The following is a 25,850-nucleotide window of genomic DNA, read 5'->3' on the forward strand; positions in this document are numbered from 1 at the left end:
CAGTGAGGCTCTTGACTTCTCCGCGTAAGCACTGAAGGCCGGAAGACAATGGAACAACATTCTCTAAGCACCAAGAGAAAATAACGCCAACTTGGGGTGCTATTTCAAGCGAAAGGAAAAGGCAAAATAAAAACATTTTCAGACACCCTCCCCAGTGAATTGAGAGAATTCCTCACAGCAAACATGCACTAATAAACAAGACAAATCACAATGGAGGCCTTTGGAAAATGGTCCTGGATGGAAACATGGAAATGTAGGAGGGAAAGAATGAAAGAGCAGCAGAGCAGAAACGCGCTGGTGCGTTTCCATGCATGCCAGCTGTAGAAAATGATAAGATGATTTATTGTGTGGTTTAACATATGTGCCGAATTGAAATGCCTGCGAATGACAGCACAAAAAGTGGGAGAGAGGCCGATGGATTTAAAGCATCAGGAGGGCAGAGCGCAGAGGCTCACACTAGTAATCCCAGCACTTTGGGAGGCCACAAAAGGCGGGTGGATCCTTTGAGGTCAGGAATTCAAGACTGGCCTGACCAACATGGTGAAACCCTGTCTCTACTAAAAATGAAAAAAATTAGCTGGGCATGGTGGCACATGCCTGTACTCCCAGCTCCTTGGGAGACTGAGGCAGGAGAATCGCTTGAACCCGGGAGGCAGAGGTTCCAGTGAGCCGAGTTCGCACCACTGCCCTCCAGCCTGGGCGACAGAGCAAGACTCTGTCTCAATAAATAAATAATAAATAAAGCGTTAGAATGCCTTTACATTGTCCAGAAAGTGATAAAAGCACACATTTACATTAGGCCCTGATAAGTGAAGGATGAATTTCATAATTGGAAATGATTTTATAATTGTAATTGTATAATTGCCAAAAAGTAGTGAAAAGAACAATTTATATTAGACCATAACTAGTGGAGGATTAATTTTATAATTGTTTGAGTAATTGCTACTACTACAATAAAAGTATGACTAACAAGCAAATTGCAGGATGTAGAATACAAAATTTTAATTAATCCAAAAAAAGGAAAAAAAGGGAGAAAAACGAACAAATAGCAGATGTAATACAGCAGATTTAATCCTAAGGACATTGATAAATATAATAGGTGTATACTAAAAATACTCCAATTAAAAGAAATATTGTCAGACTGAATACTTTAAAACAAGCCCCACAAGAAATTTTGTTAAAAGGATAGAAATTCTTTGAAGTGAGTTGGTTTAAATAAATAAATAAAAGGATGGAAAAGATAAATCATAATATTAACTAGAATAAAAGCTGGCATAACTACAGTAATATGAGACAAAATGGACTTCAGATAAAAAAAACTATAGAAGACTTCATAATGGTAAAAGGGCTCATCGACCGGTAAGTTAATAATTCTAAGTTAATAATTAATTCTAAGTTAATAATTCTAAGTTAATAATTCTAAATTGCATGCCCCTAATAGCATAGCTTTGAAATACATAAAGAAAAACTTAAAGGCTGGGTGCAGTGGCTCACATCTGTAATCCCAGCACTTTGGGAGGCCAAGGCAGCAGATCACTTGAGGTCAGGGGTTCGAGACCAGCCTGACCAACATGGTGAAACCCCATCTCTATTAAAAAAGACAAAAATTAGCCAGGTGTGGTGGTGGGAGCCTGTAATCCCAGCTACTGGGAGGCTGAGACAGGAGAATGGTTTGAACCCAGGAGGCAGAGGTTGCAGTGAGCCAAGATCACACCACTGCACTCCAACCTGGGTGACAGAGCGTGATTCCGTCTCAAAAAATAAAATAAAATAAAAACATACAGAACTGAAAAGAGAAATAGAGAGATCTGCTATTATGGCGGACACTTTAACACAGTCCTTTCAGTAACTAGTAAAATAAACAGATGGAAGAAACTTCATATGTATATAGATTATTTGAACGTAAATCATGAAGTTGGTCAAATTGACAAAAAATAACACCTCTCCAAAAAAAATTGGGAGTTTACATATTCTCTTCAAGGGCATATGTAATAATTATCAAAAGCGTCCCTATACTGGGCCGTAAGGCATTCTCTATACATTTCAAGTGACTGAAATAATTTTAAGTAGATATTCTGACCATGGTGAAAAGAGGCTACAAGTCAATAACAAAAGAATAACCAGAAAATTCTCAAGTGTTTGGTAATTTAACAATACACATCTGAATAACTAATAGGCCAAGAAAGAAATCATAAAACACTAGAAATTCTTTTACCTAAACAGTGATGAAAATACATCAAACCTTATGGGATCAGCTAGAGGTATGTTTAGAAGGAAATGTATAGCTTTAAATCTGTATATTAGAAAAGAAGATTCGCAGGAAAATCAGTGACTGTCCATATCATGAAGGAAAGAAAGAAATAGGAAAGAAACACCCAGATAGGAAAGAAAAGAAAAAAGCTAACAAACAAAAATAAAATTAAAACTAACAGCAGAAATCAATGAAAGAGAAAACAATAAACAGGTAACAGAAAATATGTAAAACCAAAAAGGTGGTTTCACGAAAAGAGTATTGAAACTGGCAAACCACAGCAAGACTGAAACGAGAGAGAAAAAGCACCATCACCAACATCAGGCGTGAAGATGAGAGCATCGGCGGCTCCAACAGCGGCGAGAAAGACAAGAGGATATTAGGAACAATTTGATGCTATTAGATATTTTCTAATTTTTTTCAAATTTGTATTGCAGTATAACATACATATGTAGGTCGGGCGCCGTGGCTCAAGCCTGTAATCCCAGCACTTTGGGAGGCCGAGACGGGCGGATCACGAGGTCAGGAGATCGAGACCATCCTGGCTAACATGGTGAAACCCCGTCTCTACTAAAAAAAATACAAAAAACTAGCCGGGCGAGGTGGCGGCGACTGTAGTCCCAGCTACTCGGGAGGCTGAGGCAGGAGAATGGCGTAAACCTGGGAGGTGGAGCTTGCTGTGAGCTGAGATCCGGCCACTGCACTCCAGCCTGGGCGACAGAGCGAGACTCTGTCTCAAAAAAAAAAAACAAAAAAACAACAAAAAAAACATACATATGTAGAGTGACCAAATTTATTTATTTTATTTATTTTATTTTAGGAAACAGAGTCTTGCTCTCTCACTCAGGCTGAAGTGCAGTGGCACGATCTCTGCTCACTGCAACCTCTGCCTCCCAGGTTCAAGCGATTCTGGTGCCTCAGCCCTCATTGGAGCTGGGACTACAGGCGCATACCACCATACCTGGCTATTTTTTTGTATTTTTAGTAGAAACGGGGTTCCACCAGTTTAGGCTCGTCTCTAACTCCTGACCTCAGGTGATTCACCCACCTCAGCCTCCCCAAGTGCTGGGATTACAGACATGAGCCACCAGGCCCGGCCCAATTCCAGGTCTTTAGATAACTCTTTCAATCAACTGGCAACCAGAAAATCCCTGAATCCATCTACTACCTGGAAGCCTGGGGCCACATGCCTGGCCTTTGTTTTCTTTTTTTTTTTGAGACAGATGGAGGACATTTCCTTGCACATCTTAGTTAATACTTTCCCCGCAAGAGGTAACCAGTATTGTGACTTCTGCTGTCATAGATCGCTTTTACCTACTTTTGAAATCCTATGGCATGTAGACGTTGGTGTCTGGCTGCTTTTGCTCATTGTGATGTCTGGAGAGTCATCCATGTTTTATGAAGTTTAGTCATTTTTTGTTTCCCTTGCAATGTCCTAGCCCAAGGCTCAAACATACTAGATGTTATTTACCCATTCTGTTGTCGAGGGCCATGAGGTTGCTTTCCATGTGGTGATTTTACCAATACAGCTGCTATGAGCAGTCTTGGACATGCCTTTGAAGGGCTGAAGGCACTTGTTTCTCTTGGGTATAAAGCTGGGAGTAGAATTGCTGGGTCCTAGGCAAGCATCTGTATAGCGCTGGTAAATTCTGCCACTTTTTCCAAAACTGTTGAACCACTACACGCTCACCCGCCAAACCAAGGATTCTCGTTTGAGCTACCTTGCTGAGTATGGTTGTATCTCATTATGGTTTTAATTTACACGTCTCTTTTTTTGACAAATGATATTGGGCATATTTTTGGAAAGGCGTTCAGTTACTGGGACTCCTGCACGCACCTGTTCACTTCACAAAGGCATTTGGTCACTGGGGCCCCTCCTGCACGCGCCTGTTCACTCTCCCTGCTCTTTATGGCGTTGCCTGTCTTTTTTCTCTGACTTGTAATAGTTACTATACATTTTGAGTCCAGATTATTTGTCCTTTTGACTCTCTTCAAGGTGTCTTTGGATGAATAGAGGTTCTTAGTTTTCAGGTAGCCCAATTTACTTAGAAATTCCCAGCCGGGCGCGGTGGCTTATGCCTGTAATCCCAGCACTTTGGGAGGTTGAGGCAGGTGGATCGCCTGAGGTCAGGAGTTCGAGACCAGCCTGACCAACATGGCAAAACCCCCGTTTCTACTAAAAAAAAAAAAAAGCAAAGCAAAGAAAAAAGGAAAGAAATTCCCTTATAATTGATAGCTTAAGGAAGAACTTAAAATTATGCCACAGGCCACTCCTGCTTCTGGCCATGAGCGACAGGAGTACAGGATGGGTTTGCCTTCTCACCTGGACCAGTGAGAAAACCAGACATGAGCTTTGCTGAAGGAGGGAAAGCAGGGCAGTCGGGCTCACCTCATTTCTTTCCTTTCTTGGCATCACAGTCCTGTGCTGCCTGCTGTCCAGTGTCTGAAAACTGCCATTTCACATATTTTGTCATTTTCTCACTGTTCAAGGTGAGAAGGCAAATCCATCCTGTACCCCTGTTACTCACGGCCAAAAGCAGAAATGGCCTGTGACATGATTTTAAGTTCTTCTTCAAGCTAAATCATGACAACCTTCTCAGTAAAATTTTATTTTAAGCAGAATTTTATATTTGAGAGTAAAAACAGTTTACTATCTTTTCTGGTCATAATTTGAATGTTTGGCCATCATTTCTTTGAATTTTTCTGAAAAATTTATCTGAAAAAGAAACCATTAATTTTTGCATGGAAAAGGTGTGGGCGTCATTCTGTCTAATGGTTTCTTATATTTGTCACTAGCAAGATTAACTGGACACAAACCACCTGTGTGCTTCACTCACTCCTGCAAATGACCCAAGACCCAAAGCAGGCCCTAAGCCACCAAGCGCCCCCTGTCCCACAGGGATCTCTCTCCTCAGCTCCAGTTCCCTGATTGCATTCTCCAACTGTCACCTGAGCGGCTCACCCACTGTCCCCACGTCTGGACCACTTGGGCCAGGAGCTGGGCATGTCCTTGGCCCTCTCTGCCCCTCCACCAGGGACGCAGCCTCCTCAGGTTCCAGCCTTTCCACGCAGCCCGTCTGCCCTCCACTGCCTCCTCCTGCAGCCCCTGTGCCCTTACTCCCCTAAGGTCTCACTACCTGGCCTCGCCCACAGTCCTCCCTGGAGGGGGCCGGGCCATCAGTGACCACCTCAAGTGTGGCCCTGGGAGTGGCACTGAGATGGTTCAGATGGCAAGGCAAGGCGTGGAGGCCCCGAGTGGCTGCATGAGGCCTGTGGAGCCCCATCCTCAAGTTCTTGGTGGGCCGCTCGGCTCAACCATCCCCTTGCAAACTCAGATGCGTCCCCAAGGACAGGCGAGGGTGGCATCATAAAGGCAGTCCACCCAGGAACATCTGGCGAGCCATAGCCATCGCAGGGAGTGGGAGGACGAGGGGCTGGGAGCAGCCGGACAGCTGGGCTGCGGAGGTAAAAAGCCCGCCCTGCTACTCCCGCCAGGGTCTCAAGGTCAGCCTCGCTGAGGACCTGAGCCGCTGCCTGGTAGCCTGGCAGCCCGACAGCACATCAGTGCCGTGGGGCCCGCCCTGTGGCTGAAGGTGGACAGTGACCTCCGACACCTCCAGTGACCCAGGTGTGATGGGTGCCAGTGATGTGACGTAATGACGGGCAGTGGGTGTCCTCCAAAGCCCTAGCAGGGAGAAGGAACTGCGGCAGGAGGTGGCGCTCACCGCACGGCGACTGTGTGTCTGCTCACTACCTATTTTTGTGTAGGATGAGTGAAGTTTTAAACAGCGCTCTCGGCGGGGCGCGGTGGCTCACGCCTGTAATCCCAGCACTTTGGGGGGCCGAGGTGGGCGGATCACGGCCAGGAGATCGAGACCATCCTGGCTAACACGGTGAAACCCCATCTCTATTAAAAAATACAAAAAATTAGCCGGGCGTGGTGGCGGCGCCTGTAGTCCCAGCTACTCAGGAGGCTGAGGCAGGAGAACAGCATGGACCTGGGAAGCGGAGCTTGCGGTGAGCCGAGATCGTGCCACTGCACTCTAGCCTGGGAGACAGTGAGACTCTGTCTCAAAACAAAACAAAAAACCAGTGCTCTGGGATGCTGTCTCACTGAAGAGTTTTCATAAATTAACTCTTCTGTTTCTTAGGAGTAAACGTCTGGAAATGTTGCTTTCTAGCCCGGGCCGCCCCCTGGTGGCGGCATCTCTGAATTGCAGCCTCCCCCAGTCTGTCCCACGTGCAGGGCCCCACCCATCCCAAACACCATGGATAGAGAAGCAAGGCTGAGGTGACAGGCTCCAGCGTGCTGCCATGTGATAGAAGAATGATTTATTAGAACAAATTCCATGACAAATCATATAAAATAACCATTTTCCGAAAGACAGCCACAAGACCACCTGAGAACGAATGTACAGTGAACCCTCCGAGAAGCTGGGCAAACAAGGACCGTTCCCAGGCCAAGGCTGGAGGGGGGGGAACAAAGGAGCTCAGCGTGGGGAGGGGCGGGAACCTGTGAATTCAAAACATTGCACTGCCACTGCTGAGGGGTGGGCAGCAGCCGTGGATGAAGAGTGACCACTTCATGTCCAGGGGCAGGCAGGGTGGGTAACTGAGGCATGCAGGGGTGGGCAGCAGCCCGGTGGGCCGGACTAGCACCTCCTCCATATAGACAGCAGGCTCTTGGGGAGGGGACCAGGGGGAGACACTGGCCCCCCGCCCCCCCACACGTAAACATCAGGTGGGCCGCAGGGCTCAGAGGCACAGAACCCGTACACCCAACCCCAGATCAGCTAAAAGTAAACAGGGGACACAAACCACCCACTTCCAGCCTCCAGCCCCCAGCGCCACTCCCCCAGCAGCTGGCCCTGTCCAGGTCCGACTCTCGTACCAATGCCAGGCGGGGTGTGGAGCTCACCTACGCCAGTCTGGTCCAGGAGGGACACCCCCCACGTCCATCCCCACCAACCACGGCCAATGGGCTCTTTGGCTTAGAGGCTCTGGCAACACGGGCTGCCCCAGCAGGGGCCACGGCAGAGGCGCCAAGCTCTGCTCACCTGCCATGTTCCCAGCTGAAAGAATCCTGAGAAAACAACAGTTCCTGGGCCCGTCCCTGCCCCCATGCCCACCTGAGGCCTGATGGCGTGAAGCCAAAAGGGGAGGGCGTGTGGTGCAGGCCAAGCTGCGAGCTTCCGGAAACCCGGCTTCCAGTCACTTTGGTCGTACACTCACTCCCGCCTGAAGGGCTGCCATGCACCTAGCTGTGCCTAGGCCCTTGGAAGCCCAAGTACAGAGGCCCATAGCCCCTCAAGGGGACATGCCCCACACTCCTCACGGTGCAGCATGGAGGTGCCTGGACTAGCCGAGTGCATGGGAGTGGGGAGGGTATCTGCACCTGTGTGCATGGCTCAGCTCTCAACCAGCCCCCGGTCCACACCCAGGAGGGCTTCACGGGGCAGCCCTAAGCTCAATGGGTTTGGCAACTGTGTTGGCACCAAAGGCTGGAAGCAGTGGGGCTCCTGCCTATAAAAGGCCTGGGGTCAGGTGGGAGCCACCAGGGCAAGTGCCCTGCCATCTTAGATAGTCCCAGGACAGATGAGCCTGCCCCAGCTCCATGTTTGGCACCAAATGACCCCACAGTCGACCTCTCTTCCTCTGCCTGGCCGCAGGCCAGTACAAAGGGGTATGGCAGGTTAGTGCCTGGTGGAGCCAGTCAGGCCTAGAGGGGGCACCTGCAATGGCACCAACAACTCTTTCCTTTAAAGCTAAAGACAAAAATAACAGTGATGAAGAGGAGGTGGGGTAATGCCCTCGAGGGCTTGACCTTGGCAGCAGCCTGGCCAGGAGCTGGGCCAGAGACCTGTAGGGGGCGGGGCGGGGGTGGGGGTGGCCACAGGGCTGGACAGGGTGAGTAGGGTGCTGGCTGGGAGCTGACGAGGGGGCAAGGGCGTGGGAGGCCCCCGCCCACGGGGATATGGCACATGTGGGGGTCTTCAGGGAGAACCACTTGCTGCCAGGCAGGCGGGCGTGCGGCGGACGGGAGGCAGAGACGCACACGCACAGGTAGGCCAGCCTGGCCAGGTCCGGGGCCTAGATCAGGAACCTCTCCGCATCAGGGAGGAAGGTGGGGTCCGGGAGGCTGGGAGGCCCACAGCTGACCCGCTGTGGGAAACTCCTCAGCGGCAGGGCTGGCAGCAGGGCCTCGGCTGAGGCGGGCGAGGGTGGGCTCTGGGCAGCCACGCGGCCCTTCCCCAGCCCCGGCTGTGCAGAGCTGGCCAAGCTCCTGTTTCCTGTGAGCAGGTCCAGGCTCCCACTGGGGTCCACGATGGCGTTGATAACTGGAGGTGGGGAGGGAGGGTCAGGCTGCAGATCCAGTTCACCTGCTCCCACCCTGTGAGTCAGGGTTCCCCACAAGGCCCTGCCAGCCTCCCTCACTGTCCTGGGCTTGGGCCACACTCACCTTCCAGCTGCTTCTGCACCCGCCTCAGTTCCTTCAGGATGGAGCTGATTTCCTGGAAACATGGCAGGGAGAGAGGTGGAGTCAACTTCTGAGGGGCCGCAGCTCCGCCCCGGGGCTCTGGGTGCAGGAGCTGGGACAAGGTTTGGGGCCAGCCAGGCAAAGCCAAGCTGGCTGGGGGCGGGCTCAGGGGCACGGGGTCCCGGTGCTCACCTTGTTAGACGTCTTCAGGATGGGCACCTCGTTCTCGGCGTTGATCCTGGCTTCCAGGTCCTCCCAGGCTCTCCCTGTGTTCTGAAAGAGGATCCTGTCCAAGGTAGGGGTAGGGGAGGCAGAAATGGGGGGACAAGGACAGGGATGCCAGAGCTGAGGGACAATTCTCCAGACCTCCTCTGCTACGGGGAAGTTCATCCCACCCCACCTGGGCCTAAGGGGAAACTGAGGCCTGATGCGTGACCTGGGCTAACGGGCACCAAGTTCCCACCTGTGTGTCTAGCACTGGAAGGTGGGGAGGGCTGGGCCCGGGATGAGGGCGAGGGGAGATGGGGAGGAAGGGCCACTCTGGAGGCGCTGGCTCCTCTGAGTTCAGGGTCTGCCTGCTGGGAGCCGCATACACGTGGCTGGCTGCACGGGTGCACACGAGTGTACCCAGAAAACCACTGCCTTTGAGGGATGCAGCCAGGCCTGAGTCCCAGCTCATGCAGCTGTGTTGGTGTCTGGGCATCCACCTCAGCCGGGAAGGTGACTCACTTCATCTTCTCGGCAAGGTGCTCTGTGTTCTCACGGATGGCCTGCGACAGCTGGGACACCGGGTTCAGCATCAGGTTATCAAAGATCACCTACAAGAGCCCAGTATCAGCATGGCCCTGCCCTCGAGGAGCCCCGCCCTTGCTCCCCCCGACACCCAGCTCCGTGGCGGCAGTGGGCACCATGCCTCCTCTCGGTTCCGAGGCCGTGTCTTGTTGGCCAGGGCGTCCTCACAGCTGTCGTTCATGTTCTGGTCAAAGTCCCGAGAGTTCAGCGAGCCGGGAGGCACCTTCTGGAAGTTGAGGCTGGCCTCAGGGATGCGCTGCACCAGCTGCAAAAGGGAGGGCCGGCACCGTGGGCCCCAGGCAGAGGCTCCTGACAGGCTGTGGCTAGCTGCACCTCCCTGCTCCGGCCCGGCAGATGGACAGAGCACACCCACCTTCCATCTGTGCAGGGTCCTTCCTGTGTCCCTGCCCCGCCGTGAAGGCAGCTGGGCTGGGGATGACCACAGTCAAGCCTGACTCAGGCACCGTGAGCGCCCCAGACCTTGAGCTCCCCAGTGGCCGTGTGGGGTGCTGACCCAGAGGGACACGCTCCAGCTCACCAAAGGGGCACGCGCAGCAGGGCCTCAGCCGAGGCATGCAAAGGGCTGTGGGGACCTGGCCTGACCCTCCTCGAGGGTGGCTCTGGCACAGGGGCCTCAGAAAGCCTGGGGCTCACCTCCTCCCGGGCAGAGATGGTCGAGGCGGGGGTGCTGGGCATGGTGCTGAGGGAGGCACTGTGGGCAGGCCCCGAGGAGCCCAGTGTGTCACCGTCCCCAGCCACATCATGGATCTCCCGGGCTAGGATGGCCACGTCCTTCACCAGTGTCTGGCTCAGCCTGCAGCCGGCAGGAAAGACAGCAGGTTCTGCGCAGAGGAAGTCGGGGCAGCAGGGGCCAGACAGGCCTCAAAGTCCCTCCCAGCTCCCAGGCAGCTGCCGGCCAGAGGTGGGGCCTGGGGGAGGTGCTCCCCAGCCTGGCCCCAAACACTGGCCTAGCCACTGGTTACACAGGCACTGGCCATGGCCCTACAGGGAGGCCCAACTCCCCACAGCCACAAGGAGGGATGGTGGGGGGCTTGGACAGAGCCTGAAAAGAAGGGTGCACAGAGACCCCTGCTGGTTCTGGGGCAGGCCACACCTCCTCCCTCTCTGGCCCCTCAGGGCCAGCATCACAGCTGCGGGGCCCAAATGGGATGGATGGGACTCAGTCATAGAACGTGTGGGTGCCACGGGCGTCCAGCTCTGCAGGCAGAGAAACTGAGGCAAAGAAGGGAGTGGGCTGAGGTCACAGCAACTAGAGCCTGGCACTCCTCACACTGAGGGTGGGGGCTGGGCAGAGGGTGGGGCAGGCAGATCCAGAGAGGCAGGGGACCCCTTGCAGGTCAGTGAGGCCAGTGGCAGCTCAGCCTAGCCCCCTGCTCAAGCCTTGCCAGCTCAGTCCCCCTAGGATATGCCAAGGGAGCACAGGCCTCCACCCTGCCAAGGTAACAGACACTTCCCAGCGAGGACAGGGGCCTGCAGGGGCTGTGAGCAGCTCCCAGCCCTCTGCTGGAGCACACAGCCTCGTCACCTGTCCTGCCGGCCCCTTAAGCACCTGGGCCACCAGCAGGTCCTGCCCCACTTAGGCCTTCAGCCCAGGCCTTGGGGACCCAGGCTCCCTTGTCACTGTCAACCACCCATCCTCATGGGGACAGGCCCCACCCCAAGCCTCCTCGGCCCCCACACTGGCAGTCACCCAAGGAACAGACCACCCTGAGGGCCCTCCCCCTCCTCCTCCCCCTCCCCTCGCCAGATGCTGGCACGACCAGAAAAACAGCCCCGGCGCCCTCTGCCCAGATGGCCTCGCGCAGTCCACTGGCTGCCCTGGCCTCACTCAGGACTGGCTCCACCCTTCCACATCAAAACAAAACATGGAAGCTATCCCTCCACCTCCGGGTGACACCAACTGGCACGTGACCCTGGCCCTCGGGCCCCTGCCCAGCACTCTCTGGCCTCCTGCCCCTGGCACATCGCATGCTCCAGCTCACCCACTGTGGAAGGCAGAGAACTCCAGAAACTCACATGGGCCCCCCATGTCCCTTTCTGCTCTCAGGCCTGCTTCTCACCCAGGTGCAGTGTCTCTGTCCAGAGCCCCAACCCTATGCCCACTTCCTCAGCTGATGGCAGCCTTCTTCCCTATGCTCCTACCAATACCTCAAGCATCCCAAGAGCCCTGTCCCCAGTCCCCATCCTTCCAAGCCCCCCAGGTCCTCCCCACCAACTTCACGCTGCTCACAGCCCCAGGTGCCTGCGCCTCCAACCCAGTGTGGGTCACTCTCTAAGGGCTGCCTGCTCCTGGCCACCCTATTCCAGGTGCCTCATGGGCGTCAAGCTCAGCATCCTCTACAACAAACACTTGCCATCCCCCTGGTCCTGGGACCTCCCCTGCCTGCCCCACAGCCTTTCAGGGCCTGCCTTTGCAGTACTGACCACTGCTTGGCAAAGACCACTCTCACTCCCACCCAACTCCCTACCCCATCCTCCCCAGCGCCTGGCCTGGAGAGGGCCCTGTTACTGAATGACCACATGAAGGAGTTCATTTCTAATAAAAACCATTGAGGAGGCCTTCCACCTCCTGGGAAGATCTGCATCTACCCACCCACTCATCCATCCATCCATCCACCCACTCACTCATCCATCCACCCATCCATCCACTCACTCATCCATCCATCCATCCACCCACTCACTCATTCATCCACCCATCCATCCACTCACTCATCCATCCATCCATCCACCCACTCATCCATCCATCCATCCACTCACTCATCTGTCCACCCATCCATCCACTCACTCATCCATCCATCCACCCACTCATCCATCCATCCACCCACTCATTCATCCATCCACCCACTCATCCATCCATCCACTCACTTATCCATCCATCCACCCACTCATTCTTCCATCCACTCACTCATCCATCCATCCACCCACTCACTCATCCATCCATCCACCCACCCACTCATCCATCCATCCATCCATCCATCCATCCACCCACCCACCCACCCACCTACCCACTCACTCATCCATACATCCGTCAATCCACCCACTCATCCATCCATCCATCCATCCACCCACCCACCCACTCACTCATCTATCCATCCATCCACCCACTCACTCATCCGTCCACCCATCCATCACTCACTCATCCATCCATGCACCCACTCATTCATCCATCCATCCACCCACTCACTCATCCGTCTACCCATCCATCCACTCACTAATCCATCCATCTACCCACTCATTCATCCATCCACCCACTCACTCATCCATCCACCCATCCATCCACTCACTCATCTATCCATCCACCCATTCACTCATCCATCCATCCATCCATCCACCTACCCACCCATCCACCCACCCAGCAATCTATCCATCTACTCACCCACCCGCCCATCCATCCATCCACCCACCCACCCACCCTCCTATCCATTCATCCTTCCATCTATCCACCCACCAACCTCTCCCATCCATCCACCTATTTATCAATCCACCCATCAACCCATCCATCCACCCCCAACCTCTCCTATCCATCCACCTATTCATCTACCCACACATCTATCTACCTACCCATCCACCCACCCACCCACCAACCTCTTCCATCCATCCATCTATCCACCTATTCATCTACCCACCCATCTACCCATCCATTAACCCACCCAGCCACCCACCAACCTTTGCATCCATCCTTCCATCCACCCATCCAACCTCCACCCATCCATTCATCCATCCACTTATTCATCCATGCAGCTATCAACCTGTCCATCCATCCATCCAACCACTTACCCACCCAGCCATCCACCCACCCACCATCCTATCCATCCATCCACCCACCTACCCACCCAGCCATCCACCCATCCAGCAACCTATCCATTTACCCACCCACCCGCCATTCATCCATCCACCTGCCCATCCATCCATCCACCCACTCACCCTCCCATCCATCCATCCATCCATCCATCCATCCATCCATCCATCCAGCTAGCCAGCCATCTGCCGTACTATCTATCCACTCAAGAAGGGAGCTCCCATCCTGGTCCCTGCCCTCAGGGTGCTCTCACTCGAGAAAAGGCACCAGCACTCAGTGGATTGACCCAGGGGATATACTCTGAATGGGTTGCTCACCTGGCGATCTCCACAATCTCTGCCGTCTGCACGATGAAACCATAAGGGTCAGGTTCCTCCTCATCGTCGTCCGTGTCCCGGGGACCGGGGGCCCGGGAACGAGCCCGACTGGAGCTGCCAGCCCTCGGGGTCTGAGTGGCTGTTGAGGTGTGGGAGCGTGTGTGTTTGGGGGAGCCGTGGCGGGAGCCGTACTCCTCCTCAGAGGTGGACGTGTAATCCGAGCCCTGCTGCCGGCGCCGCGTGTCTTGGTGAGTGAATTGGTTTCAGAAGCAAGAACAGAACAAAGCAGCACTCAGCACCCTGTGGCAGTCCCAGGGTCCCTGTGGGCGAGGGCTCAGTGCTGCAGGGCTGGGCAGCGTTGAGGCTGGTGCCCCCACCCAGTAGCCCTTCACTGAAACATCAACAGCTGCTGAGCTCCACAAGGCCTCCACAAGGCCCCCACCAGCCCAGGGGCACATGCGGGGAAGGCAGCCTGGTGCTCCCAGGCCAGTGGCTGCGACCCGGGAGCAGTCTGCACCTGATTAGGTGGGAAACCCCCTTACAGGTGGTGGGAAAGCAGTGCCTGGCAGACGCCAAAACAGAGTAAACCTCCCCAGCAGGACTTGCTGCAGCCCAGGCTGGACCAGACAGACAGGCAAGGACCAGTCAGAGCCCGAGCAAGGCCACTGCAGCCCCTCCCTGCTGCCTGCTTCAGTCTGTCAGACCCAGTGCTTCAGATTCCGCCCCTGCTGGGCGGAGTCCTAGCCTCCTCACCAGCCCCTGCTCTGAGAGCCCGGCAGCAGCTGCGCACCTGCACCGTAGGTGGGGATGATGGCCAGCCGCATGCTTGGACCAAACATTACCAGTGCACCACGTGGGGTAGGGATGGCAGGCTCCACCAAGCAGGGGTGACCCTCGGCCCTAGCCCACCCCTTCCTCCAGCGAACCCTGCCTCAGCCTCCAGCCATGCGCAGGGCCTGCCCAGTGCAGCCAGCAGTTGGGGCGGGGCTGTGGGAGGACCCTGGGAGTTGGGGAAGAGGCTCCACTGGGATCATGGGTGGGTAGGTGGGAGCACAGGGCAGAAGGCAGTAGCAGCAACACCTTGGCCTCAAACCAATCCACTCGCTGGACAGCTCGGCTCCCTTGGTGGGCGGGGTGGGCCCTGCTCTGCAGACGTGGATGTCTGGCCACCCCAGGTAGGAGGCCAGCTCTGGTGGCCACAGAGGACCATCCCTGCTTGCTGTGCCCATGGACATCTGGGGGGCGGGGCTCTGCTCACAGCCCTCCCTCCCTCCCTGGCCATGGGGCTTGCGGGCTCAGAAGGGTGTTAGAGCAGCTACCAGCAGGGGGCACAGGTGTACCTGGCACCCTTCACTGGGCCACAGTACTGCAGCAGAGATCCACGGGAGTGCCCTCTCCAGGCCTAGGGCCCCAGGCCCATGGCAGATAGCATGGGGACCGCAAGGCACCTGGGGCCTGAGCCAGGAGTACAGAAGAGTGGGGAATGCCCACCCTGGGGGATGCAAAGCCCCCACCACGCCAGAGATGGTCAGGGTGTTCAACCCACATCAGAGCACTGCAGGCCCTGCCCTCAGCCCATGCACGTGTGTGTGTACGTGAGTCCAGCAACACATCTACCCCAGCTTTGGGAACAAAGGCTCCTCTCGTGCCAGGACCAGGGGCCCACAGCCAACACTCAGCTGGCATCCAGGATGCTGCAGACCCACTGGCAGCTCTGCCTTGGCCCTGGCCTCCCACCTGCCCTGGCACTCACTGGAGGTGTATCGAGCGCTGCCCGAGCGGGCCCTGCTGAAGGGCTGGCGGGGACCCGTGGTGGTGGCTGTGGTGGCAGCCTTCCTGGCGACAGCCCGTGCTTCGGCCATGGTGGGCTTGCGGCTGGCACAGCACAACTCCACACTGCGGCCAGAGAAGCTGGTGCGGGCAGCGGCTGCCTCGGGGTCACTAGTCCCTGTGAAGGAGCCAGCCCGCTTCCGGGGCATGGCCAGGATGTCCAAGCGTGACAGCTTCTTGGCCTGCTCAGCAGCTGGCCGGCCCACAGGCTCCGGGTTGCCCAGGGATCCCCGCTCGCCATCCGCGGCCTCAGTGTCTGAAGCGTCCCCCAGCCGGGCCCGCCGCAGCCGGGAGGCCCGTGTGGGGCGAGGGGTGGACAGGCTGTTGGAGCGGGTCAAGGCCTGCGGCCCCTTCTGGGAGCTGGCTGAGCTACGGCTCTGCTCCTCCCGGGCAGCGGGGGATGGCGGTGGGGCCGCTGGTTTCCGGCGAGACCCTAGCCGTCCTGCCCCAGTGGCCTCAGGGGTTTCATGGTTGGAGGCCATCACCTCTGAGCTGGGTGGGTGGGCTAGGACAGGGCTACGCTCCTCACTGGGCCAGTCCAGGGACCCTCGGGGCCTGTGGCCACGCCTTATGGCTGAGCGCCGTACTGGCTCTCCACGGCCCATGTCCGTCAGGCCAAGTGGGTGACACTGCCTCTCTGAGGGCTGCTCACGGGCACTGCTCAGAGCGGTGCCTCCTGGGTCCTGTGCAGCTGGCGGGGATGGCGACATCTCCTTCTGTGCCCGCAGGGGCTGCGAGGTTGTGGGGCTGGGCCCGCTCTTGCCACTGCGCATGCTGACCGTGCTGGCAGTGTCCACGTCCGAGTCCCCAGACAGGGCGTCCTCTGGTGGCCTTGGGGTGCTGCCCCCCTCACACTCGGCGTCCACAGAATTGGAGAGCAGTCGGGCCTCCAGGGCCGCCAGGGCCGTCTCTGTCTCCTTCAAGATCAGGTGGGTGTCCTGGGAGTGGAAGTCCATGCGTGCAGCCCTGGTGGCAGCCAGGTCCTGTAGAAGTGGGTGGCTGGAGATGTGGGGGGGTTTGCCAGGCGCTGGGGGACCACTGGCTGGCTCCTTAGTGAAGCTCTCTTGCCGGAGGAAGGGTGGGGCAGGGCCGTCAGGTTCTGGGGACCGTCCAGGCCGTAGCTGGATGACCATTCTCCCATTGGCACTGACATAGATGCCATCCCGTGCTGCGGGGCTGGGCTGGGCTGCCTGCCCTAGGCCCTCCCCATCCCCTGGAGCCGCAAGTGGTTTCCTAGGTAACACAGCATCCCCATTCTGGTCCCCAATGAAGAAAGAGGTGGGAGTTGGCTCCCCGGGGGCCCTTGGTGAGCACCGACCCCTGCTCCATGTGGGCCCCTCCTGGGGGCTCCTGCGTCTGCTGTCCTGTGGCTCCACCCCTGGCTCAGGGCCTCGGCCCCCGTCCGACCCACTGGCATCGCTGAGGCTGTCAGGGTCCAACTCCTCCTGGCCGAAAAGGTGGCCGGGCTGCTCACTGCCCAGCTCCGGTGGCCCAGGCCCACTCCTCCTGCTGCTCTCCGGGCCCGCAGGGCTGTCGGCCCTCTCACTGGGCAGCTGAGGGAGCCGTCGCCGCGTGCGCACAGGTAGGGACGCCTCCAGCTCCCCGCCTCTACGTCCCAGGCCATCCTCTGTGGAGCACAAAGGCAGCTGCTTACAGGGCTGCTAGTCTGCAGGCCCTCCACGTATAGCCTCCATGTACAGCCTCCATGCACAGGAAGACGCAGCCTGTGTCCGTGGTCAGCGACCTGAGCCCCCTGCCCCCGGCCTGGCCCCTGACTCCCCTGCAGCACTGGAGCCACTTACCTGTGAGGCCCGGGTCTGAGTAGCTGTCAGCCAGGCTGGCCCAGCGGGACACCCACTTCTGACCCCCAGGGGAGCCCGGCACCGGGAGGCCCTGTGGAGAGGAACGTGGGAGTGTTTCCACGTGCAAGCCCAACGGTGAGGAGCAGGGGGTGCCAGGGAACAAGAGGGGCATCCAGAGCAGCCAACACCAGCCCCACACATGCATGCCACCCTGGGCCTGCCGCTCGAGCGAGCACATGCCCCTGCAAAGGCAGCCAGGGGTCCCAGTTGCCTCGCCTGGACTTGCTCCAACATGACCCCTGCTGGCCCGGCCCAGGCAGCCCCACAGAACTCAGTTCCAGGTTGGCAGAGCAGCCGTGGCCCTGTCCTGACCTCGGAGCCCGTTTTGCCCAGGACCTCAAATCAACACTGGGTCTGACAGCTGATCCCTCCTCATGGAAGCCCCAGCCCACCCTCCAGGTGAGTGTGCCCCTCAGAGGAAAGTCCAGTCTCGCCCCATGAGAGGTCTGCTGACCCCAGGCCCGGCTTGGACGCTGCCCTCTCCCTGCCGAGCCCCTCCTTGGGGTGGCCATCTGTGCTTGTACCTGGTGCTCCACCTGGGGGGCCGCACCCAGTGGCCGGGAGGCAAACTCCTGCAGCAGCGCCATCCGCTGGGCCACGCCCCCATCACCAGACTCATCTCTGTCCCCTCTGATGACTGGGCGAAAGGTGGCCGAAGATGCCCTGGAGAGTTCAGGGGACTCCAACACCCCAAAGACCTGCCAAGAGGAAATGGTCCCAGGCACTGAGGGCCAGAGAAGCCCACTTCCCAACCCTCCATGGACACCGGCCACCCCCAGGCCATGGGGAGAGCAGGGACCTGGTTGGCCAGAGTGGCTGGTGGCCAGGACACACAGCCTGGCTGTCAGCGGGACATGCGGATGGGATATAGACCCAGCCCTGGGAAGGTGAGGGCAGGGCTGTGGGCAGCACCCCAGGCTCCCTCCTGCCCAGCTGGGCCAGAGGCAGGAGCCAGGGCTGGGTCGGAGCAGGACAACGTCCACCCACCTCCACCCCATTCCCCACGAGGGCTCTCACTCGCCGCCGGGCCACACCTGGTCAATCATCTTTCGGGCCTCCTCCACCTCCGTGTCCTGTGCTTCGGTCTCGATGGTGTATGTCCCTGCGTCACTGAGGCTGTCGTCCTCCTCCTGTTTCCGTGCCTGGTCAGCTGGGGGTCGGTGGGGGCGGGCGGTGGGGTCGGGGGGCCCACAGGGCTGGTCCCACGGGGTGTCAGGGGAGCGGGCAGCACGGGAGGAACCTTCTCGGGGCTGGGCCTGGCGGCCGGGGAGCTCTCCCGCAGACACTGGGCCATGAAGTCCTGGGCCAGGCGGGAACGGCGCCCCACACTTCCGAAGGGGCGGGCAGGGGTTCGGGAGGCAGGCGAGGGGCTGCCCAGCCGTTCCTCTGTCTTCTCCCGCTTGAGCGAGCCGGCCCTCTGTGGCCCCGAGCTGCGGCCCCCCGCCTGGACTGGGGCTGGGATACTGGGGCGGTCCCTATCAGCCGGCGTCGGGCCACGGCGCTTGTCGGCCTTGGGGTCCCCAGACGGGGTGTGCGTGAAGGATTGGGAGCGCTTCTTCCGGGGCGTGTCCTCGTCAAAGAACTCGATGACAAAGGCCTGCTGGTTATGTAGTAGCTCCTGGGGGTCCCGCTTGATCTGCCTCTGCAGCCGCACCTGCTCCCCGCTGGCCTCCAAGGGCACCCCGGTGGCTGAGGCCGCCTTGGCCAGGGGGTCCTCTGAGTCACTCTGCGTGCCATCCTCGTGCTTGTGGCCTGGGGGGGACAGGGGACCCCACCTTGTCAGGCCAAGAGAAAGGAAACAGCGGTGGATCTCAGGCAGCCCCATCACCCCACGCCTGAGCTGAGTTGACAGAGCACCCTAGCCCTCAGGGCGCCCCCACACAGGGCAGAGAAGTGCAACGGGAAGACACAGGCCCGGACCCCTGATCAGGCAGGTGGCTCTTGGGCAATTAATTGAAAAACAGGAAGTCAACCCAGCTGAATGGGCCCCTCTGCATGGCAACGGTGCAGACACAGCCACCGCCTGGTCCCCTGCCTGTCCCGGGACTGGCACGGCCGCCAGCTGGGCACTCACCCTTCAGGGTGCGGGTGTGGACAGGCAGGTCGCTCTTGGTGCTGTGGCGGTCATCCCCAGGGCCAACCCGGTGCAGCAGGCTCGGGTCGTTCTGCACCAGCCAGTCGGCCACCTTGGTCTCAGCGGACACCATCTCGCCAGGTGTGGCCTCCTTGCCCGGGGGCCGCCGCTGGCGCAGGGAGAACTTGGTGATATGGTCCTTGATCTTCATCTTGCCGGGGCTACAGTCATCAAACTCGATGGTGAAGGACGCGTGGCTCTGCACCACAGGGGCCGCTCCGACCCCGCCTGCCTCTGCGTCCTTCGTGGGCATCTCGTGTGCCGACACCTCGGGGGGCTGCGATGGCAGCGGGGTCTCCTTCGTGGGAATCTCGAAGTAGCTGGGCTCCCGCCGGAACGAGCAGCTCTGAGGCTCAGCAGGGGCGCGGAAGCTGTGGAGCTCCCCGTCCTGCTGCACTGGCCCCTTAGGACGCTCTGGTGTGGGAAGATGTCTTCAGACCCGGCCTCGGGGCAACCACCTGCTACCACCCTCCTCAGCCAGGACCATCAGCTCCACCCAAGAGGGGGAGAGAAGCCCCATGTCCCCTGGAGTGGGCTCCTCAAACCCAGGCCATCCCCTTCCCACACCACCCTCTGGGAGCCCTCAGGGTCTCACCAGCCTGGCCCCAGGACCAACCTGGGTAGGGCTCTCCCTGGCGCTGGGCGTCAGGCAGCGTGCTACCATCGTCCTCACCCCACCAGGAGGGCTGCCCATACAGGGGCGTGCGGTAAGAGGCTGCCTCTGTGGAGGGAGCAAGAGTTCAGACCCTGTGTTGCTGGGGCCCCCAGTGTGAAAAGCAGAGAACTGGCACCCCAGGATAGGCTGGAGTCTGGGGCAGGCCGCAGCATCGCCTCCCAGCTTGGCCTTGTGGCAGCCCAGCGCCCTACCTCCGTGGGCAATGTTGACTACCTAGAGTTCCGAGGTGGCTCCCCGGCCCCTCCCTGCCTGGCCCCACCCTCCCCCACAAGTGCTTAAAGGCTCCCTGCCTGCCTGGCCCCTCCTCCCTGCCTGGCCCCTCCCTCCTCCCCTCCATGTGCTCAAAGGCTCATCCCCTGGGGCATGGTGGGCGCCCCCTCCAACACCATCCTGCAACTATGCCCCCGTCTTCGACCCCAGAGCCCACTGAACAGAGGGCAGGAGGCCAGGGGGAGCCCACACCGGGTCCAGCCACCTCCAAGGCTTGGTAAGTAGTTCAGGCCACAAATGGGTGGCCCTGGGAGTGGGCGGCCACTGCAGTCTACATGGTCCCTGTGGCGTTTTAGTTTGTTTGCCTTAATGACCAGAGTGAAATTGTATATTTCAGATGGAATCTGACTTCTGACTCCCTCTGAGAAGCTGGCAGCCCAGCCCTTCCCAATGGCAGCAGTGAACAGAAGCAGCGTCCAGTGCCCTCAGGTCAGGGCGCTGGCCCTCACGCCCACAGTCTCCTTCCTGGGCCCTCCACTCAAGCTCTTTCCATACTTGCTGGAGCCCAGGGGGCCTCTGCATCATGACCATCAGCTGCTTACACTGCTGGGTGGACAGAGAGTCAGAGGCCGGTGACCTGTCAGGAACCACGTGCACACTGCGCTGGGGATGCAGGGCCCTGAGAGGTGTCACACATGCCTTATCCCTCCCTGGGAACTCACTCTTGACCCAGGGTCACACCCAGGGGCTGCTGAGGCAGGGGCATCTGCTACCAGGCAGTCTCCCCTCTGCTGCCGGCCCTGAACCCCTCCTTGGTCCCCAAAATGTGCTGCCCTCGCTCTAACGGAGCCAAGGAGCCAGGCTGCCCAGCTGGCTGCACCTGTCATAACCTCCGGGAGGGCTCTGCACCGGCCACCACCAGCTGTGTGTTTCACAGCCTGGACACCAGGTGCCCGGGGAGCTCAGATGGCTTTCTGGAAAGCTTCCCAGTCCCCAGCGGTCTTCCATTCTGGGCGGGCCTGCATCCCAACCAGACGCCGGCAGCTGCGGCTGTACAACACAGATGTGTGGGCTGACGGCGGAACACGGCAGACGTGGGGCCAAAGCTGGGGGCGGCAGGGTGACCCTTCCTGGACCAAGGTGGGAGCGGGGGAAAGGGCGCCCGAATACACCTCTGTCTAACCAGAACTCAAGTCATACACTGGGGCCTCAGGCTTGGATTCCCCACCCCGACCCCTCCACACAGGACCAGGCACTTTCTCACTCTCAGGTCCTTCCCCTCCTCTTGCGCCCACCGGACCGATGCAGACCCGGACCCTCGTGCAGCTGCCTTCCTCCCAGACTTCTGCCCACCCGCTGCACCGACTGCCGAAGGCACATATCAGGTCTCGTCAAAAACCACCAACCCCTGAACCCTGCTGGCTCGGTCTGCAGAATCGAGTCCAAATGCCTGATATTAGGGAGCATAGCCGCACCCCCCCATCCCCTGCCTGTCACCACTATGGACACAGGGTGCCCAGCTGGTGGCCCACCAACCCCACAAGAACTGTGGGCCCAAGGGGTGCAGGCATGCACAGGTAGGTGCACAGGGGTGAGCAGTGTGGGTGTGCATGGGTAGCTGTGTGTGTGGGGTGAGAGGTGAGGGATGTGGTTGTGCATGGGTAGATGTGTATACAGGGGTGGGGGTGTGAGTGCACAGGGGTGAGCAGTATGGGTGTGCATGGATAGATCTGTATACAGCAGTGAGGGGTATGGGCATATATGGGTAGGTATACACGGGGTGAGTGGTGTGGGTGTGCATGAGTAGGGTGTGTATAACAAAGAGGGGTGCAGGCGTGCATGGGTAGGTGTGTACAGGAGTGAGCAGTGCAGGCATGCACAGGTAGGTATGCAATGGGTGAGGGGTGTGGGTGTGCAGGGATGGGTGTGTACAGGAGGGGTGTGGGTGTGCAGGGGTGGGTGTGTACAGGAGTGAGGGGTGTGGGTGTGCAGGGGTGGGTGTGTACATGAGTGAGGGGTGTGGGTGTGCAGGGGTGGGTGTGTACAGGAGTGAGGGGTGCAGGCATGCACAGGTAGGTGTGTGCAATGGGTAAGGAATGTGGGTGTGCAAGGGTAGGTGTGCACAATGGGTGAGGGGTGTGTACAGGGGTATGTGTGTGCAACGGATGAGGGTATGGGTGTGCACAGCATATGCATGCACAGGGGTGAGGGGTGCAGGGAGGCAGGTGCAGGGCAGAGGGCCTGGCAGTAGCCCTGTGTGCGCGTAAAATTGCTCCACACTGCCTGTGCCTACCTGTTCCTGGTCTCCGGTCCCCCTTCTCCGGCCTGGGGTTCGAGGCCTCGCAGTACGGTGTGTGTTCCGGCAGTGCCTCGCTCCTCTTGGGTGCCAAGCCCTTCACGCTTACCTGCAGCTGGCTGGTGTACTTCTCATGCTGTGGGCAGGCCAGGCAGGGTGAGGTACTGGGCCCAGCCTCAGGAGGACCCCACTGGGGTGGACCCAGCCTCTCTTCTCCATCCACAGGGCCCAGCTATGACTTTGCATGTCACAAGCTCTCCCTAACGCTCCCTAAAAGAGCAGACAGAGCCTCAGCCTGCCCAGGTCACACAGCTTGGGTCCAGCTCAAGCCTGGGGAGGGGCAGCTTCCAGGGGAAGCAGGGGCTTGCTTGGGTGGGGCAGGGCAGAGCAGGCGGCAATCATCAGAGTGGGGGCCATCAGGTGGGCAGCAGGGCCGCTTGTGCCATCAGACAGAACCTGGCTCCCTTAGGCCCTGCCCCTTGCAGGCTGGGGGACCCCATGCTGCTCAGAGATCATCTGAGGAGGGGAATAAGCACCCTGGCCCCACAGGGCTCCTGGGGAGCTCTGAGCCCAGCCCTGAATCTGTACTCCACAACTCCCACATGAACAAGTGAGGGTGAGGAGACGCCCCCCCACCTAGGACCCTCGTGCCCCCACAGGGGCCCTGGCCGTGTGTGTCCCCAGCACATGGGGGAAAGGGCACTCAAGGATGCCCACCCTTGAAGGCTGCCACCATCAGCCTCCAGCACCCTTCCTTCCTGCCTCTGGCCACCCCCCGATGGCGGCCTCCTCAATATCTTGGGGGCAGCTTTTACCTCCCAAGGGGCTCCGACAGGGCGCCCGGCCAGCATGGGCTGCGCGGGAGGAGATCGGAGAGACTGACAGGAACTGGGGGGCCGTGGTCATGCAGCGTAAAACCCTTACAAACCCTCAGCCTAAGACCTTCAGATTTCAGCCTGGGAGACCTCAGATCCCCTCACCCTGAGAAGCAATGAATCCTCTCAGCCTGAAGTGACCCCAAATCCTGCCACCTTGAAGAACTCAAATCCGCTAACCTGGAGGGCACTTAATCCCCTGGGCATAAGACCCCAAAGCACCTCAGCTTCAGAGACCTCAAATCCCTTCACCCAGAGGAACGCCAAATCCTCTAACACGTAGATCCTCAAATCTCCCGAGCCTAAGGAGCCCTAAATATCTCACTCACAGACAGACCAAATTTCCCCAGCCTCAGACCCTAAACACTGTATAGAGACTCTTAATCCCTTCAGCTTCAAAGACTCCAAATAACTGTAACGTCAGAGAATCCAAAGCCCCTTATGAGACCCCAAAGCTCCTTAACCTGAGAGACACTCCCAAAAAGATGCTGGGGGGCTCAGGGGCTCTATACCCTCCTGGCCCTCGCCTCAGCCCCCCTGTACTCTCCTGCAGGGTGACCCCAGCAGCTTCCTGGGCTCTGGCCACCCAGCTCACCCGATGAGCCGTTTGTTCTGTGAGCCAGAGCTAAACCCGCCGGCACCCAACGCTGCAGCTCACAAAGCCCAGCAGCTCCAGCAGGCTGACCATGCAGCCCGTATCCTCCCAGGCCCCTCCCAGAGCCCTGATCCTGCTGCGTCCACAACAGTGGCGCCTGCGTCCTGGTGCCCCCCGCCATCTGTCACTGCAGCAGGCTGGGGGTAATGACTACCTTCCCACCTGCCAGACTGGGCCATCTGGCAGGGCAGGACAGGCTGGCCTGACTCATGGCACCCACAGCCTGAACAGGGCGCCCCAAAGGCCTGGGGAGTGTTTGCTGGGGAGATGGCAGTGGCAGCATGGTAGGGAGGATGGGGGGCTGAGCCCTCGTGGCTGAGTCCCCCAGGCTTGGCCAGCACTAACCTTGAGCGCCTCCTCCGGGACTCGGTGCTGCACACGCTCCAGCACATACATGTTGGAATGTGGACACGTGTTAAGGCGAACACGCAGCAGAAGAGCCAGGAGCCCAGCGCTGAAGTCCATGCCCAGCAACAGGTGTGCCAGCTCAAGGGCCCATCGAGGCAGGCAGAGGAGGGGCCTCTTTCTTCCCGGGGAGGCACAGCCATGCCCACCCATTTGCTCAGACAATCCCAAGGTCGGGCCAGGATTCGGGGCCCCAGGGAGTGGTCACCAGTTCCCCAGGCCCCACATGACCTCAGGCTGGGTGGGTGAGCAAGCAGCAGGTGCCCGTGGCCAGGGTGTCCACGGGGGGCCGGGCTGCAGGGACTAGTATTCCCTGGGGTGCCCCGTCAGCAGGGGGAGCCCAGCCCTAGGGTCATCCTCCATGCTCTGTAACCCAGTGGCCCGAGCGGTGACAGCCCTGCTTCTGGAGTAACAGAGCGACCGTGGCCCTGGGGACTGAGCAGAAGCCCAGGAGGAGGGCACTCGGGGGCAGGATATCGTAGCCGAAGCGGATAACGTCATTGAGCTTCAGCGTGACGTACTTCTGGTCCGGGATGCGCATGTCATTCACAAATGTCTGCAGGAAAACAGGTGGCAGGGTGCTGGGGCTGAGTGGGTGGGTGGCTGTGGGCAGGGCCGCAGGGGCACGCGATGGCCTGTGCAGAAGCCCGTCCTGAGACCCCCTCCCCAACTCTAGGATGGCTGCTGCAGACACCTCAGGCCACTAACTGCCCCGTCGGCAGCCCTGAGGGCCAGGCCCCAGGATTCCTGCCTGAGAGTGCAGCCTGGAAGCTAGAAGCCTGGATCTCCCTCAGGGGGTTCAGGCTCACCTCCTCCTGAACCCTGTCCTGTGCACAGGGCAGCAGTCCCACCTCAGCCCGCCCAACACATGGACTCCACGGTGCAGAGGGACCTGCTGCTGTCTTGGAGAAAGGAAGCACTGAGGCCTGGGGCCGGGCTCAGCCCCTCCCTGCCAGCTTGAGACCTCCCGAAGGGACGGGGTCCAGAAGGGGCATAAAGGAGGGAGCTACCACCCCTGTCCCCTCTGGAAGGGGCTGAGGTGGCTGGGGGCGGTGACTTGGATGTCATCTCTGCTGAGGAGTGACTCCCTGGAGGGGTTTCCAGCCTGGACACCTCCCCGCTGCTCCCCTAGCCTCAGACCCCCTGGGCCTCGAGGCCTCCTGCTGGACACCTTCCAGGCCCTCTGAGCCCCACGTGCCCCAGGCCTTCCCTGGAGGGCTCACCACTAACCCCTTCTCCACCATAAATC

The 25,850-nt window shown here is 58.7% G+C and overlaps 1 protein-coding gene across 1 annotated transcript in view; it reads right to left on the reverse strand.

Annotated features, from left to right (window-relative positions):
- Window positions 1–6,558: 6,558 nt before the first annotated feature.
- CEP170B (centrosomal protein 170B) overlaps window positions 6,559–25,850 on the reverse strand; it is a 31,686-nt gene continuing 12,394 nt past the window's right edge. Inside the window, 18 exon segments of the mRNA XM_033191080.1 lie at window positions 6,559–8,589; window positions 8,712–8,763; window positions 8,922–9,015; window positions 9,459–9,547; window positions 9,643–9,786; window positions 10,176–10,335; window positions 13,659–13,902; window positions 15,412–17,115; window positions 17,291–17,381; window positions 17,875–18,048; window positions 18,385–18,494; window positions 18,497–19,102; window positions 19,425–19,898; window positions 20,101–20,205; window positions 22,664–22,802; window positions 24,542–24,600; window positions 25,079–25,157; window positions 25,411–25,503. Of these exon segments, the coding sequence (XP_033046971.1) occupies window positions 8,342–8,589; window positions 8,712–8,763; window positions 8,922–9,015; window positions 9,459–9,547; window positions 9,643–9,786; window positions 10,176–10,335; window positions 13,659–13,902; window positions 15,412–17,115; window positions 17,291–17,381; window positions 17,875–18,048; window positions 18,385–18,494; window positions 18,497–19,102; window positions 19,425–19,898; window positions 20,101–20,205; window positions 22,664–22,802; window positions 24,542–24,600; window positions 25,079–25,157; window positions 25,411–25,503 (4,665 nt within the window). The 3' untranslated portion in view covers window positions 6,559–8,341.

Source organism: Trachypithecus francoisi, unplaced genomic scaffold (assembly GCF_009764315.1).
Source record: "Trachypithecus francoisi isolate TF-2019V2 unplaced genomic scaffold, Tfra_2.0 Lachesis_group3, whole genome shotgun sequence".
Classification (NCBI taxonomy): Eukaryota; Metazoa; Chordata; class Mammalia; order Primates; family Cercopithecidae; genus Trachypithecus; species Trachypithecus francoisi.